The 18,345-nt window shown below is 43.7% G+C and overlaps 3 protein-coding genes across 3 annotated transcripts in view; 2 read left to right on the top strand and 1 right to left on the bottom strand.

Moving 5' to 3' along the window:
* Positions 1-1,044: 1,044 nt before the first annotated feature.
* Positions 1,045-6,699, bottom strand: tmem216 (transmembrane protein 216). The gene is made up of 6 exons (XM_083915130.1): positions 6,684-6,699; positions 5,965-5,978; positions 5,691-5,784; positions 5,119-5,211; positions 1,238-1,439; positions 1,045-1,125 (listed from the first exon to the last, which is right to left on the bottom strand). Exons 1-6 carry the CDS (start codon positions 6,691-6,693, stop codon positions 1,110-1,112), a joined length of 429 nt encoding a protein of 142 aa, XP_083771256.1. The 5' UTR covers positions 6,694-6,699; the 3' UTR covers positions 1,045-1,109.
* Positions 6,700-8,798: 2,099 nt separating this feature from the next.
* Positions 8,799-16,046, top strand: tmed9 (transmembrane p24 trafficking protein 9; the record flags this gene model as incomplete). The annotated part of the gene is made up of 5 exons (XM_083915594.1): positions 8,799-8,982; positions 11,252-11,352; positions 11,505-11,630; positions 13,810-13,956; positions 14,206-16,046. 5 exons carry the CDS (start codon positions 8,799-8,801, stop codon positions 14,353-14,355), a joined length of 708 nt encoding a protein of 235 aa, XP_083771720.1. The 3' UTR covers positions 14,356-16,046.
* A 1,498-nt stretch (positions 16,047-17,544) lies between these two features.
* The window catches only part of b4galt7 (xylosylprotein beta 1,4-galactosyltransferase, polypeptide 7 (galactosyltransferase I)), a 6,779-nt gene continuing 5,978 nt past the window's right edge, over positions 17,545-18,345 (top strand). The window contains exon 1 of the mRNA XM_083915118.1: positions 17,545-18,054. Coding sequence (XP_083771244.1) covers positions 18,002-18,054 — 53 coding nt within the window. The 5' untranslated portion in view covers positions 17,545-18,001. The remainder of the gene's footprint in view (positions 18,055-18,345) is intronic.

Genomic DNA, 18,345 nt, shown 5'->3' with positions numbered 1-18,345 from the left:
GCTACTGTAGGCTGGCACTGGGTGAAATGGAGTTAGCCGATCCTGCAGCTGCTTGGGAGCCTCAGTGAAGGGGGCGTTCTTTGTCCCAGCAGCTGAGTGAGCGGAGACGGGCAACAACCAGAGTCACTATAGGCCGAGCATTCACTCCATGGACTGAGAGAAAGGAGAGGAACGCCATTCAAACGCACGCCCACATGGCTACGCTGCTCCTGGATGCTAACATCACTTTTATCTGCACTTAGCTGCAACGGCTAAGCCGATCCATGAGTCTGAACCTGCACCTGGAGGTGGATCCGTGACAGTCTGAACCTGCACCTGGAGGTGGATCCGTGATAGTCTGAACCTGCACCTGGAGGTGGATCCGTGACAGTCTGAACCTGCACCTGGAGGTGGATCCATAACAGTCTGAACCTGCACCTGGAGGTGGATCCATGACAGTCTGAACCTGCACCTGGAGGTGGATCCATGACAGTCTGAACCTGCACCTGGAGGTGGATCCGTGACAGTCTGAACCTGCACCTGGAGGTGGATCCATGACAGTCTGAACCTGCACCTGGAGGTGGATCCATGACAGTCTGAACCTGCACCTGGAGGTGGATCCATGACAGTCTGAACCTGCACCTGGAGGTGGATCCATGACAGTCTGAACCTGCACCTGGAGGCGGATCCATGACAGTCTGAACCTGCACCTGGAGGTGGATCCATGACAGTCTGAACCTGCACCTGGAGGTGGATCCGTGACAGTCTGAACCTGCACCTGGAGGTGGATCCATGACAGTCTGAACCTGCACCTGGAGGTGGATCCATGACAGTCTGAACCTGCACCTGGAGGTGGATCCATGACAGTCTGAACCTGCACCTGGAGGCGGATCCATGACAGTCTGAACCTGCACCTGGAGGTGGATCCATGACAGTCTGAACCTGCACCTGGAGGTGGATCCATGACAGTCTGAACCTGCACCTGGAGGTGGATCCATGAGAATCTGAACCTTTTTGTTTAAAACCAAAAGTAGAAAAAATTCTCACAAGTTTGTTTTTTTTACGAGAAAATATAAAATGTTTTATTTACAACGCGGCGTCTGGAGGAAGCTGCTGCTCAGACTTCTTCTTCAGTAAACTTTGGACCTGCAGCGACAAAACAAAGGGACGAAGTATGAACCTGAAGCCGAATCACAGGTTTAATTTAATGTACTGAGACAACCCACCCCCCCCCCCATGTGAGATGACCCTGGTTCACCTGGAGAAGGCGGACACGGAGAAGAGTCCGAGCAGCAACTCGAGGCCGTAGAAGCAGAGCAGGACGGAGCTGAGGATGAACTCCAGCCGCAGGACGAAGGTCTGCAGCAGCAGGTAGTAAACGGCGAGCGCCGCGCAGGGGAACAGGAGGAAGAGCGCCACACACGAGGCCAGAGAGCGCTCACACAGGTTCCCCTTCCAACCTGAACGACCACAAGGAGCCCGTGTTAATCAGGGCTCGTTTAAGGCACAGTAACTAAATAACTAAAGCGCTAAATAACCACGGTAACGGGCTAAATAACCACTGTAACAGGCTAAATAACCACGGTAACGGGCTAAATAACCACTGTAACGGGCTAAATAACCACAGTAACAGGCTAAATAACCATGATAACGGGCTAAATAACCACTGTAACAGGCTAAATAACCATGATAACGGGCTAAATAACCACTGTAACGGGCTAAATAACCACTGTAACGGCCTAAATAACCACTGTAACGGGCTAAATAACCACGATAACGGGCTAAATAACCACTGTAACAGGCTAAATAACCACAGTAACGGGCTAAATAACCACTGTAACAGGCTAAATAACCTCGATAACAGGCTAAATAACCACTGTAACGGGCTAAATAACCACTGTAACGGGCTAAATAACCACTGTAACGGACTAAAAAACCACTGTAACGGGCTACATAACCACTGTAACAGGCTAAATAACCACAGTAACGGGCTAAATAACTACTGTAACGGGCTACATAACCACTGTAACAGGCTAAATAACCACTGTAAACGGGCAAAATAACCACTGTAACAGGCTAAATAACCACAGTAACGGGCTAAATAACCACTGTAACGACTAAATAACCACTGTAACGGGCTAAATAACCACAATAACGGGCTAAATAACCACTGTAACAGGCTAAATAACCACTGTAACAGGCTAAATAACCACTGTAACGGGCTAAATAACCACTGTAACGGACTAAATAACCACTGTAACGGGCTAAATAACCACTGTAACGGACTAAATAACCACTGTAACGGGCTAAATAACCACTGTAACGGACTAAATAACCACTGTAACAGGCTAAATAACCACTGTAACGGGCTAAATAACCACTGTAACGGGCTAAATAACCACTGTAACGGGCTAAATAACCACTGTAACGGGCGAAATAACCACTGTAACGGGCTAAATAACCACTGTAACGGGCTAAATAACCACTGTAACGGGCTAAATAACCACTGTAACAGGCTAAATAACCACTGTAACAGGCTGAATAACCACTGTAACGGACTAAATAACCACTGTAACAGGCTAAATAACCACTGTAACGGGCTAAATAACCACTGTAACGGACTAAATAACCACTGTAACAGGCTAAATAACCACTGTAACAGGCTGAATAACCACTGTAACGGACTAAATAACCACTGTAACGGGCTAAATAACCACTGTAATGTGCTAAATAACCACTGTAACGGGCTAAATAACCACTGTAACGGACTAAATAACCACTGTAACGGGCTAAATAACCACTGTAACGGACTAAATAACCACTGTAACGGGCTAAATAACCACTGTAACGGGCTAAATAACCACTGTAACGGGCTAAATAACCACTGTAACGGGCTAAATAACCACTGTAACGGGCGAAATAACCACTGTAACGGGCGAAATAACCACTGTAACGGGCTAAATAACCACTGTAACGGGCTAAATAACCACTGTAACGGGCTAAATAACCACTGTAACGGGCTAAATAACCACTGTAACAGGCTAAATAACCACTGTAACAGGCTAAATAACCACTGTAACGGGCTAAATAACCACTGTAACGGGCTAAATAACCACTGTAACAGGCTAAATAACCATGATAACAGGCTAAATAACCACTGTAACAGGCTAAATAACCACTGTAACAGGCTAAATAACCACTGTAACAGGCTAAATAACCACTGTAACAGGCTAAATAACCACTGTAACGGGCTAAATAACCACTGTAACGGGCTAAATAACCACTGTAACAGGCTAAATAACCACTGTAACAGGCTAAATAACCACTGTAACGGGCTAAATAACCACTGTAACAGGCTAAATAACCACTGTAACAGGCTAAATAACCACTGTAACAGGCTAAATAACCACTGTAACAGGCTAAATAACCACTGTAACGGGCTAAATAACCACTGTAACGGGCTAAATAACCACTGTAACAGGCTAAATAACCACTGTAACAGGCTAAATAACCACTGTAACGGGCTAAATAACCACTGTAACAGGCTAAATAACCACTGTAACAGGCTAAATAACCACTGTAACGGGCTAAATAACCACTGTAACGGGCTAAATAACCACTGTAACAGGCTAAATAACCACTGTAACAGGCTGAATAACCACTGTAACGGACTAAATAACCACTGTAACAGGCTAAATAACCACTGTAACGGGCTAAATAACCACTGTAACGGACTAAATAACCACTGTAACAGGCTAAATAACCACTGTAACAGGCTGAATAACCACTGTAACGGACTAAATAACCACTGTAACGGGCTAAATAACCACTGTAATGTGCTAAATAACCACTGTAACGGGCTAAATAACCACTGTAACGGACTAAATAACCACTGTAACGGGCTAAATAACCACTGTAACGGACTAAATAACCACTGTAACGGGCTAAATAACCACTGTAACGGGCTAAATAACCACTGTAACGGGCTAAATAACCACTGTAACGGGCTAAATAACCACTGTAACGGGCGAAATAACCACTGTAACGGGCGAAATAACCACTGTAACGGGCTAAATAACCACTGTAACGGGCTAAATAACCACTGTAACGGGCTAAATAACCACTGTAACGGGCTAAATAACCACTGTAACAGGCTAAATAACCACTGTAACGGGCTAAATAACCACTGTAACGGGCTAAATAACCACTGTAACGGGCTAAATAACCACTGTAACAGGCTAAATAACCATGATAACAGGCTAAATAACCACTGTAACAGGCTAAATAACCACTGTAACAGGCTAAATAACCACTGTAACAGGCTAAATAACCACTGTAACAGGCTAAATAACCACTGTAACGGGCTAAATAACCACTGTAACGGGCTAAATAACCACTGTAACAGGCTAAATAACCACTGTAACGGGCTAAATAACCACTGTAACAGGCTAAATAACCACTGTAACAGGCTAAATAACCACTGTAACGGGCTAAATAACCACTGTAACAGGCTAAATAACCACGATAACGGGCTAAATAACCACTGTAACGGGCTGAATAACCACTGTAACGGGCTAAATTGTGTCGTCTGCTTCTCTAAACACCTGAAAACAACAATTATTTCTATTTTTCACTGTGACGTCTTTACTTTTGTTCCTACACCTTTTCCAAAGTCAAACTCAAACACTTTTAAGCACATTCAAGGTCCATTTCCAAGCTTTTCCAGCTCCTCACAGTCGTGGTAAATGACATATTTCTACGAATACATTAAAAAAATTATTATTTCACCTTTATTTTTCCATTAAAATCACTTTAAAAAAGAAGCTGTAACGCCGTAAACACCCAAAATGTTTCGTATCAACAGAAGGAAAAGAAATTAAAGTATATTTATTTTCTGTAGCTTTTTGTTGTGAAGCATTTTCAAGCACTTTTAAGGATTTCAAGCACCGTAAGAACCCTGTTATCATCAGTACAGGCGGCCCAGTTCAGACTCTGATGCCATAAAAACACATGGTACCGTGCACGGGACCATAAGACATGACCTGCAGGTTTCGTCCACACGGTGGCAGCAGAGAACCACAGAGCAGTGACGTCTGACTCCAGATCAGGAGAGGAAGCTGTCGGAGGATTTCTGCTCACCGTAAAACATCCTGAGGGTCTCCAGACCCAGGAAGAGCCCCAGCAGCACCACGTCCAGGACCAGGTTATCTGACGGGTAGGGGAGCAGCACCCCTGCAGGGGAGAGGGAGGGCATGTGTCACACACACACACGCACACACGCACACACACACATACGCACATACGCACAGAGACAGACACACACACACACAGTAGAGATGGAGAATTAAAGTGAACCTGTAACTCTACAGACAGGAAGTATCCTACACACACACATGCACACAGACACACGCTCGCACACATGCACAGACTCTCTCACACACACACACACACACACACACACACACACACACACACACACACACACACACACACACACACACACACACACACACACACACACACACACACACACGCAGAGACACAGAGACAGAGACACACGCACAGACACACGCATGTACGTGCAAACACACACAGACACACACACACAGAGACACAAACGCACGCACACACACATGCAGAGACACAGAGACAGAGACACACACAGACACACGCATGTACGTGCACACACACAGACACACACAGACACACACCTTTATAGATGAACATCAGGATCTCTGCCACGTAGAAGGCAGCGAAGTACCAGCTGTTCAGGTAGAAGAGGATCTGCAGCGGAGTGGACGAGAGCTGAGGAAGAGGAGGAGTCAAGGACCAGAGAGGGACGGGTTTCTCACACACACACACACACACACACACACACACACACACACACACACACACACACACACACACACACACACACACACACACACACACACACACACACACACACACACACACACACACACACGCTCATGTGAAGGATACGATCGGTTGGCTCCCTGCAGAGATTGAAGAAGAGAGAAAACGGCTGTTAAACTGATGTAAACTGACCTTTTATCAAAAATATTGACTGAAGCTGCCGAAAACATATTAAAAATAAATGTAGGCATTAATAATGGATCAAAAGGTGACATATGTTGGTGTTTCTGTTTCAATTGGCTTCATTAATTTGTTAATTAGTAGTTATCTTATTCATGCTCTTTATAGTGTCACATTTATTTACTTTTATATTTAAATTATTACTCTTCATCTTCCACATTTATTTACATACACTTGTTATCTCATTTAAACTCTTTATATTGTCTCATTTATTGACTTCTTGTTGCATGTTTAGACTCTAACGTTAGTAAAGTAGTTATATCGGTTTCTCTTCCACCTCTGATCATTTAAATACATCAGGTTAATGTTTCACTGTTACAGTAAACGACAGGAACACGACTTTAATCTGAATTATTGTTGTTTTTGCTGTTTTAAACCAGATTAATCTGTAATAACAGGCTAATGCTGCGTGGTTACAAGCTAACACCGGCCCCTTCACCGGCTGCTGGCGGGGATTCGGACCTCACACCCGGGCTGTTCCTGCCTCGGTGTGTCGGTCACAATGTTTACCGTCACTCACCGGAGAATAATTTAATGTATAAGTGATTATTATTAGTTTACTACATGTGTAAATGTTTGAGTGGCACAAACAGTTTACGACTCACCCGCCGCCATGTCTGGTTGCCATGGAAACAGCTTGGGAGGAAGTGCCCCTTCTTCTGTTCTGGGTTCAACCCGCGTGTTTTTAGAGCTGCTGCTGCTGCCCCCCTCAGGCTGGAGGAGGTACTACAACAACACTGCTGCACTACCACTTCTGCAACTACAACACTTCTTATACAACACCACCTCTACTACTACAACACCACCTCTACTACAACAACACCATCACACCACCACTACTGCTACTACACCACTACTACAACAATACTACTACTACGACACCACTACTACAATACTACAACAACACCACTACTAATACAACAACACTACTACTAATACAACAACACTACTACAACAATGCTACAACTACACTACTACAACAATGACAACACTACTACACCGCTATTACAACAATACTTCTACTACAACAACAACAATACTACTATACCACTACTACTACAACACTATTACACTACCACTACTGCTACTACACCACTACAACAACACTACTACACCACTACTACAACTCCACTACTACAACTCCACCTCTACTTCAACACTACTACTACAACAACACTACTACACATCTAATACAACACCACCACTACAACACGACTACACCATTACTACAACAACAATACTACAACTACACTACTATAATAAAGACAACACTACTACACCGCTATGACAACAATACTACTACAACAACAACAACAATACTACTACTATACCACTACTACAACACCACTTCTACTACTACAACAACACTACAACCACAACAATACTACTAAACCACTACTACAACACCACTACAACACCCTTATTACTACAGCACCACTGCTACTACAACAACAACACTACCACTACAACACTACAACACCACCTCTACTACAACAATACTACTACAACAACACCACTACACCACCACTACTACTACTACTACAACAACAACACTACCACTACAACACTACAACACCACCTCTACTACAACAACACTACAACAACACTTCTACTACAACAACAACAATACTACTACTACAACAATCCTCAAAGCAATTTCAGGCCAAAGCAACTGGACTTGGTTCTTTGTCAGGAAGACGTTTCACCTCTCATCCAAGAGGCTTCATCAGTTCATGTACGCATCTGACCAGGACCAGGACCAGGACCAGGACCAGGCTGGGACTGGACCAGGCTGGGACTGGTCTGGACTCGGACGAGTCCCAGCCTTGTCCTGGTCCTGGTCCAGTTGCTTTGGACTGAAATTGCTTTGAGGAGAACGACGACCTGGACACATGAGAACATTCACAGGCTTACTACTATAACAACACCATTACTACAACAACAACAACAACAACAACACCACTACTGCAGCTGGTTTACAGTTGAAAGACATTAAGTAAAAAAAGAGAATGCAAGGGAAACCCAGAAGAGACTTGGCATGCAGGGTTCCCTACAATTATTTATTTATTCATACAAAATTTATCTCGATGGAAAATATACATACACAAACAAATACACACATATGATGAATAAAAATAATAATAAAAAAATAAAGAACAGGACAGAAGAAATAAACATACCAATAATACACATGTTAATATTTTCCACATTTATTTACTTATTTTATTTAATATTTATTATTATTTGATTTAAAGTACCTAAATGTACTTTGTTACAGTCAACATTTATATACATATTTTATTTAATATTTATTATTTACTTATTATATATAAAGTACCTAAATTTACTTTGCTACATTCAACATTCATTTACATATTTTATTTAATATTTGGTATTTATTATTATTTGATTTAAAGTACCTAAATGTACTTTGTTAGTCAAGATTTATCTATATATTTATTTTATATTTATTATTTGATTTAAAGTACCTACATGTACTTCAAAATGTATTGATATATTTTATTAAATATTTATTATTTACTTATTATTTTATTTAAAGTACCTAAATGTACTTTGTTACATTCAACCACAGTGTAAATGTAATTAAAACGTATTGTAGTCATATTGTACGTCTAAGAACTACAAAACCCAGCGTTCTCATCCTGCGCGCTGATTGGCCAGACTGGAGTGTTGGTTGACGTGGCACTGCGAGCCTGCGCATGCTCAGTCCAGCTTCTCTCCCCGGCAGGAAGATGGTGTCCGTCGTCAGGATGCGGTCGTGTGCGCTGTCAGTTCTGCTCCTGAACGTCTTCTACTGCGTCGCGTCCTCGTTGTACTTTCACATCGGGGAGACGGAGAAGAAGTGTTTCATAGAGGAGATCCCGGACGAGACCATGATCATCGGTGAGTGGCAGCGGCGCCGGCGCATGCTAGCTGCTAGCTCAACAACTTAAGCTAGTTAGCTAACCGGCTAACCGAGCTAAAGTGCTAAAGTTGTCTTTCGTGTCACTCACTCACTCACACACGCACACACATACTCTTACACTCACACACTCACACACACACACTCACACACACACACACACACACACGCGCGCTCATACACACACACACACACACACACACACACTCAGTAAACACTCATTAGCCGTTTAAATATTAGCATTTTACCTTCGTGTTTAATCTCAATTAAAACTGCTTGATTTAAATATGTCACTATAGCTTCCGGTTTCCCATATGTAACCGGCTAACCGAGCTAAAGTGCTTTAGTTGTCTTTCGTGTCACACACTCACACTCACACACACACACTCTCTCACACACACACACACACACTCAGTAAACACTCATTAGCTGTTTAAATATTAGCATTTTACGTGTTTAATCTCCATTAAAACTGCTTCCGGTTTCCCATACGTACACACAATTATTAACATTAAAGTCACTAAACTATGAAAGTCACATTAAACGATCATTTAAAAAACTCCTAACTCTTTACTGCAGTGAAAGTTCTGCTCTAAACTGTACTTAAGTCAAAGTCTACTACTTAATATCAAGCTGAGTGTGTTTAAAGCACCTGTAGTGTTATAAGAAAACACCCTGTCACTGTTTTACTATTATATATGAAGTTAGTGTGCATGCTTGTGTCTGTTTGTGTTGCTATTTAAATTAAAAGTGATTCAGAATTGTTCAATTTCTGCTCCTTTCCCCTGCATTACGTTTATTTGAGAATAGTTACTTTGCAGATAAAGATTAACACGAAATACTGCTGACACCGAATATTCTGATTTATGATTGTTATGGATGAAGATACCTGTCAGTTTACAGTCATTAGTCTGAAAATACTACGACTTTAGTCTGAAATACTACAGTAGTTTATCACAAACATTCAACATCAACACAAGATGTCAGACTAATGCAGAGCTGCAGTGAGGAACACGGTGCATAAAAGGAAAGGTAAAGTACAAGGACCCCAGATTTGTCCTTTTATCAGTTCACCTGTTCTGTTGTGCAAACCCAGCCCGACCTGTTTGAATGAGAGTGACGACGACAGGAAGTCAGGGTTGTTGAGCAGCCGGCTGACGTGAACGAGAGGAGGAGGAGCAGACAGCGACTGTGTGCTGAGGCCGTTTGGAAGTGACGTCCGTGTGTTGAACAGAACCTGGAGCAAACACAACTGTTCACCTTCAGTGTGACGGACACTTTTAGTCTTTAAACACTACGACTTTAATAAGTGATGCAGTAAAGCTTTTACTGCTGCGTTATGGATGGATGTATATTACATCGATTTCATTGAATTAATGTTTGTCGGGTTGTTCTTTATGTTTTATATTGTTTTTAATAATTGAACCTAAAAACCTAAAGAAGATACTCAGGGCGCCCTCCCACTGTGCGTCCGTCCCGTGCCCCGTGCTTTAGGGTCCTTGTCCCCCCCTCCAGGCCCGTTTGTACTCACACTACCTGGGCCTCGGAGAATGCTTCTTGCTGCCTATACGTCATCACGCCGTAACACGTCACACGCATTGATGACGTCATGGCGATGCGTGGCTTTGTTTCCAGATCTTTCCGTAGACCTCGGAGTTTTTGTGCGTCTTGTCGACTGTTTTTGAATCTTTTCATCGACCAAATCTGCAGTAAACACTCCACCTCCGCATCACACCAACGTGAACCTTTCACCGCCATTGTTTGAAATGTCCGCGCATGGTCCCTCCTTTTTTCTACGTCCCAACAGGCGCACAGGAAATGACCTCAGAACCACCGTAGGCCTCGTGCTCGTACACGTGCGCACGCTCGTGCTCGTACACGTGCAAACGTGCTTTACTAAAGCCCACCTCTCCCAAACGGGCCGTGGACGGCAAGCGTGCCGCTCCTAGACGCGGTACGGTTGAACTCACACTGGTCAAAGGAACCAGACTTTAGCCGCAGAACCTGTTTGGGCACGGTACGGAGGCACAGTGGGAGGGCGCCCTAAGAGCAACTGTGTGTAAAGATGATTCAGTCGGCAGTCGTTTGTTTTTGTTTTATAGTGTTTGCAGAAGGTGGAGATGACTGCGTCTGAATCTCCGTTTATATGAAAAACAGGAAATTTAACTTCAAAATGTTGTATTTACCCTGCTCTCTCTCTCTCTCTCTCCCTCTCTCTCTCTCTCTCTCTCTCTCTCTCTCTGTCTGCAGGAAACTATCGCACTCAGCTCTACGATAAGCAGAGAGAAGAATACCTGCCGGCCACTCAGGGTCTGGGCATGTTTGTGGAAGTCAAAGATCCTGACGACAAGGTGAAGAACTGCAGCACCTTCCTCCTCCTCCTCCTCTTCCTCCTCTTCCTCTTCCTCTTCCTCCTCCTCCTCCTCCTCAGCTCCTCCTCCTCCTCTTCCTCCTCAGCTCCTGATTGGCTCAGTGTTGACCCGGTTTCCTGTCTCTCCTGCAGGTGATTCTGTCTCGGCAGTACGGCTCAGAGGGGCGGTTCACCTTCACGTCACACACACCTGGAGAGCATCAGATCTGTCTGCACTCCAACTCCTCCAAGTTCTCCCTGTTCGCCGGAGGAATGCTGGTGAGGAGACGCCTCCACCCGTTTCTGGTTCTGCCCGGACCCTTAACACACTCACACTCAGGTCCCCCTGGAAACACAGGCTCCAAAACCTCAGCGTCGTTTTAGAACGACCTCCAGAAACCGTCCGTCACCGCTCTACTGTATTTTCTGACTTTAGTCTGAAACACTACGACTTTAGTCTGAAACACTACGACTTTAGTCTGAAACACTACGACTTTAGTCTGAAACACTACGACTTTAGTCTGAAACGCTACGACTTTAGTCTGAAACACTACGACTTTAGTCTGAAACACTACGACTTTAGTCTGAAACACTACGACTTTAGTCTGAAACACTACGACTTTAGTCTGAAACACTACGACTTTAGTCTGAAACACTACGACTTTAGTCTGAAACACTACGACTTTAGTCTGAAACACTACGACTTTAGTCTGAAACACTACGACTTTAGTCTGAAACACTACGACTTTAGTCTGAAACACTACGACTTTAGTCTGAAACACTACGACTTTAGTCTGAAACACTACGACTTTAGTCTGAAACACTACGACTTTAGTCTGAAACACTACGACTTTAGTCTGAAACACTACGACTTTAGTCTGAAACACTACGACTTTAGTCTTTACGTGCAGCCTCATGTCGACGGACACCACAGGCGCTGAAGCCTTGACGTCGTGCTATCGTGCTAAGCTAGTTGTGTTTCTCAACAGAAACACTGTTGAGAGTTTTCTTTGGTTTCAGACTCGGGCGTCTCCTGTTCCCTCTCTCGCCGTTTTCAGTTTCTCTGCATCGTTTTCAGCCCAACTTCAGTTCTAGTTCCTGTTCAAACTTCTCCGTTCTTTATTTGCCGTCAGTTTCTTTTCTGTTCGGCCTCAAAAACAATTAAATAAATGATTCAGTCACATTAAAACATTCCCAGCAGGAGCTCAGTTTGCCTTAAGACACGTTCCTTCAGTTGGACTTCTGTTGACTTAGTTCCACCTTACCCTAACATGATTAACATTATTAACATTATTAACATGATTAACATTATAAACATGATTAACATGATTAAACATGTTTAATAGAAACGTTAAAGCGGAGGTTTGTGATCAGAGTTTAAAGTCGCAGACAAATCCTGTCTGACACCATCAAAGCATGTAGATCTCTGTTTTCTGTTGCTTATTAAATACAAATGACACTAGTGCCCTTAATGGACTCACATGCGCAATAAAGCCGTGCTAAAGCCTATACGTCATCACGCCGTAACACGTCACACGCATTGATGACGTCATGGCGATGCGTGGCTTTGTTTCCAGATCTTTCCGTAGACCTCAGAGTTTTTGTGCGTCTTGTCGACTGTTTTTGAATCTTTTGACCAAATCTGCAGTAAACACTCCACCTCCGCATCACACCAACGTGAACCTTTCACCGCCATTGTTTGAAATGTCCGCGCATGGTCCCTCCTTCTTCTTTCTACGTCCCAACAGGTGCACAGGAAATGACCTCAGAGCCGCCGTAGGCCTCGTGCTCGTACACGTGCGCACGCTCGTGCTCGTACACGTGCAAACGTGCTTTACTAAAGCCCACCTCTCCCAAACGGGCCGTGGACGGCAAGCGTGCCGCTCCTAGACGTGGTACGGTTGCACTCACACCGGTCAAAGGAACCAGACTTTAGCCGTGACACGTGCTCGGGCATGGTACGGAGGCACAGTGTGAGTGTGACCTTAAATGACTCCTGTTGGATCTGACGCTGTTCACAAAACACAATTACATCAAATTAACCTGACGTTAAGGGGGGGGGGGGTTGCTGGAACATAACGGGAGGGGAAACACTGGAACAGAGGTTTTAGGTTCGTTATGAAATCAACTTAAGTCCGTTCACTGAAAGTCTTTTGGGTCCAAACGGGAACGAAGTTTTATAAATGAATCGTATCATAAGACCTACGATGCTAAAACTCACTGCTGTGTGTGTGTGTGTGTGTGTGTGTGTGTGTGTGTGTGTGTGTGTGTGTGTGTGTGTGTGTGTGTGTGTGTGTGTGTGTGTGTGTGTGTGTGTGTGTGTGTGTGTGTGTGTGTGTGTGTGTGTGTGTGTGTGTGTGTGTGTGTGTGTGTGTGTGTGTGTGTGTGTGTGTGTGTGTGTGTGTGTGTGTGTGTGTGTGTGTGTGTGTGTGTGTGTGTGTGTGTGTGTGTGTCTCAGAGGGTTCACCTGGACATCCAGGTCGGAGAACACGCCAACAACTACGCCGAGATCGCCGCCAAAGACAAACTGACGGAGCTGCAGCTGAGGGTCCGACAGCTGGTGGAGCAGGTGGACCAGATCCAGAAGGAGCAGAACTACCAGAGGGTCAGTCCCCGTGTGTGTGCGCGTGTGTGTGTGTGGTTACAGGGTTCCCGCGGATGTGGTGATGAAACATAATAGAAACTACTAAAATACAACAAACAGCCAAAACACAAAGTGATGCTGCAGGAACCCTGTTTGAGGAGAGAGAAACACTTTATGCACACAGGAGAATGAAGCAGCAGGCTTCACTTGAACATGTTGTCATCCAGATATAAGTGACTGACGTGTGTGTGTGTGTGTGTCCTCCCTCAGTACCGTGAGGAGCGTTTCCGTCAGACCAGCGAGAGCACCAACCAGCGGGTCCTGTGGTGGTCCATCGTCCAGACCCTCATCCTCGTGGCCATCGGCATCTGGCAGATGAGACACCTCAAGAGCTTCTTCGAGGCCAAGAAGCTGGTGTAACTGTTCTGCTGGAGTGTGTGTGTGTGAGAGAGAGAGAGTGTGTGTGAGAGAGAGAGAGAGAGAGAGAGAGAGTGTGTGTGTTTGTGTGTGTGTGTGTTTGGTCTCTACTGAGTGATGCAGGGCGGCGGCGGCGGTCGCTGCTGCTGTCGGAGGAAAAACTGCTGAGGAGACGAGACGCAGAGAAATCCAGCTGCACGATTCGGCCTGAAAACAACAACTTTAGATTATTATTATTATTATTATTGTTCTTGGCGTTTCCCTCAGCGGTCCTGGGGGAACCGAAGCCCTCACATTTACAGTGAACGATCAGGGGAAAGGTGACGTTGCACGCCGTCACGGGGACGCCAGGAGCAGAAGGCGCCCTCCTGAGCTCAGCACGTGTCTCTGGCCTCTGGAGGTGAAACAGGGGAAATGATGATGATGGAGATTTTTGCAGCTGAAGTAAAACTGTTGAACCTCGAGGACCTTTTTCTCCTGCGTTGTTGCGTCCGTCAGCCCCGATTCTTCGCATTAACGGCACCTTCACCGTTTAAAGTGCGTCGGAGCGTTTTAACTCACGGCGTTCACACAAACAACTCTGATTTAAGTCATTCTGCTGCCGTCGAACAGCGAGGGAGAAAGAAACGCTTTCAGGAGAAGGATGAGCTACGAAACTAGACGCACGGGCAGCCGCTGGTCTGCAGCGGTGTTAAATGACGCCGGGCGCTCCTGCAAAAAACTGCGACACGCGTAGAGCGTAAAAACCCAAGAGTCTCTGAAGAACTCAGAGCCGCGAGCGAAAAAGCGTCAGTCTCATTGTAGACGATCGCGAAACGCTGCTCTGTCCTGTTGAGTCCTCAGGGTCGTTAACGGAAACGCGTGGACCGTGAGAGGGTCGCAGTCGCGGCACTCAAGCGTCTGTTTTTCAAATGAAACAAAGTGAAATGAGTTCACAAGCATGTGTCGCTCAGACGTTTGCTTTAACAGCAGCAGCAGAGCTTTGTTTAACTAAAGCCTCAGAAAAAGCACCAACGCTCTCGTGGATCTGAGGGCGCAGGAAACTGCTGCACACACGGACGCATTTGTCAGCACATACGGTAAAAGCAAATGTGTTCGGGTGTGTAAATGACTTCAGCTGTAGTGACGTAGAGTCTCCTGTCGGCTGTTCTCTCGTTTGTTACCGTGCGACCGGAGCTCCGTCTTCCCCGCGCGTCCAAACTGAGCGTACGTGCGCCGACGGAGACACAGAGGGAATATTCTGAGTCTCCTGGTTGTGTCCCACGTTTAAATGTGCCGTCACGGTTCTTCAGGGACGGTTCTGAGGCGTGAGAAGCTTTTACCTCGCACCTCAAAGCACCTGGAGGATCTCTTCACTCTTTAAACTCGGGTGAAGTTGAATTAGAACAGTTTAAAATCCTCTGTTCGGTGAAAATCCACCAGAAACACCCGGAAAAGTCCCCGTTCAACCATAACGATGGTTTCTTTTCTGCTCCTTCCTCCTCCGGTGGTTTAGTGGTCAACAGTTTTGTGTCGCTGGGAGATTTCAGACGTGTTTTTTCTGGGTAAGAAGTCAAATTGGTTTGTTTTTGTTTGTTTTGTCTGGAAAAGGGGCGGAGTTACTTTTGTTTTAGGGAGATTCTGAGATTCTGAGCGTGTGAAATCTGTTTAAAGCTGCACTCGAAATAAAGTTTTGTCACATTTGGTTTAAAGGACGGACGCTTTCTTCTCTCCTTCTTTATGAAGTCGCTGCAGGAGGTTTTTTAAGGCTGCAGCTTCAATGATTTAGTAAAATAATCTAATAAAGTTGGAATAAAGATGCAAAATGACTAAAATTAGATGCAAAACCATCAGAAAAAGATGCAAAACCAGCACAAAAATATGCAAAATGACTAAAAATAGATGCAAAACCACCACAAAAAGATGCAAAATGACTAAAAATAGATGCAAAACCAGCACAAAAAGATGCAAAATGACTAAAAATAGATGCAAAACCACCACAAAAAGATGCAAAATGACTAAAAACAGATGCAAAACCACCACAAAAAGATGCAAAATGACTAAAAATAGATGCAAAACCACCACAAAAAGATGCAAAATGACTAAAAATAGATGCAAAACCACCACAAAAAGATGCAAAATGACTAAAAATAGATGCAAAACCACCACAAAAAGATGCAAAATGACTAAAAGGACGGACGCTTTCTCCTTTATGAAGTCGCTGCAGGAGGTTTTTTTTAAGGCTGCAGCTTCATGGATTATGTAAAATAATCTCTTAAAGTTGGAATAATTCTGCCTCAGGTGATACTTTTGTGTTACTTTGGTCCTTAAGCAGCGACACTACACTGTAAAAAATACTCTTACTTTAAGCCGTCATATTGAGATGTTTGATATTATTATATATTGAGATGGCATTTGTTAGTTTATAAAAAATGTAATAATACTTTTAGTTTTTTTTAGTTTAATTTGAAAATGTGAAAAAACAAAATGATCACACATTAATGTTCAGTCAGAGAGAAAAGGAGAAAAACACAGAAAAATAAATGTACAATTAAGTTTATCAAAGTAAACTGAGAAATCTAAATTCTGTGGAGAGTGGGAAGAAGTATAAAGTTATTTGATTCCACCCCTTTTTAATCAATATCACTGAAATAACATTTATATAATTATATTAATAATAACAATAACTTCCATTTGTCTTCAGTGATCCTCGTTCTGTATCTAACAAATCATAATTCTGTCACAAAGATATTTATCTGAATAAAACATATTCTTTATATTATGATATATAACATACAAACATACACATACATACATATTACATACACACACACACATACTGAAGATAACACATAGATGCTTAAATAACTTTATGTAAATGTAAAAAAAACTCCCCGAAATATTTTTTAATTATTTAAAGCAGAAACAAAACGGTTAAAACATGAAAAATAACTAAAAACAGAAGCAAAATAACTAAAAACTGATACAAAATGAGTGAAAACAGACGCAAAATAACTAAAAACAGATGCAAAATTACTAAAAACAGATGCAAAATGACTGAAAACAGATGCAAAATGCACATAATGTCTTTTGTCTTAATGTAATAAAATAGGGAAGTTTCTTATTTTTAAAACACCCAAAAACCCGGAAGGAACCTTTACCAGCAGCGGCCGCTGTTGCCGGTCGGACTCAAATACAGGTCGGACACAACCAAAGGCGACACCGTTTGATGTTTTCCACCGTTAAAAAGCCGTTAAACGTTAATTCTCGGTTCTTGTCGCGTTACTTCAAACCTTCCACTGAACTGAGCCGTTAACGGACCCTCGTCGACCGGAAACACGGACGGACACACGGCGTCGACCGTTGAGTTGAACCCGGAGCGGCGGAGAGGGAGGACCGCTAACATGCTACATGCTACATGCTACGTGTCACAGCAACAGCGACCCGGAGGGAGCTAACGGGCTAACAGGCTAACGGGCTAACGGGCAGGGACATGGAGCCGGAGCCGGAGCCGTTACGCACTCACGTGGATGTTTAACGTGTTTATTTAATTATTAATGTAATTATTAATAACACAAACACGTGATTCTGAGTGTGACGGTTCATCATGGAGCAGTGAAACGCTCTTTGAGCTCAAACTGAACTGAAATCAGCTCCTGAAGACACGAAGATGATGTACTCATCCAGGAGGAAGCCTGCGCTCTACTTCAGAGAGGAGAGACGGTGAGAGGGGCACTTAGTTCAGTTCAACACAGCCACAAACAGATGCAAAATGACTTAATATAGATGCAAAACCACCACAAAAAGATGCAAAATGACTTTATATAGATGCAAAACCAGCACAAACAGATGCAAAATGATCAAGAATAGATGCAAAACCACCACAAACAGATGCAAAATGACTTTATATAGATGCAAAACCAGCACAAAAAGATGCAAAATGACTAAAAATAGATGCAAAACCAGCACATAAAGATGCAAAATGGCTTAAAATAGATGCAAAACACCACAAAA

The sequence above is a fragment of the Echiichthys vipera genome (genome assembly GCF_963691815.1).
Source record: "Echiichthys vipera genome assembly, chromosome: 6".
Lineage (NCBI taxonomy): Eukaryota > Metazoa > Chordata > Actinopteri > Perciformes > Trachinidae > Echiichthys > Echiichthys vipera.
Note: the sequence above shows the minus strand (reverse complement) of the source record. Positions and strands in the feature narration are given on the sequence as shown.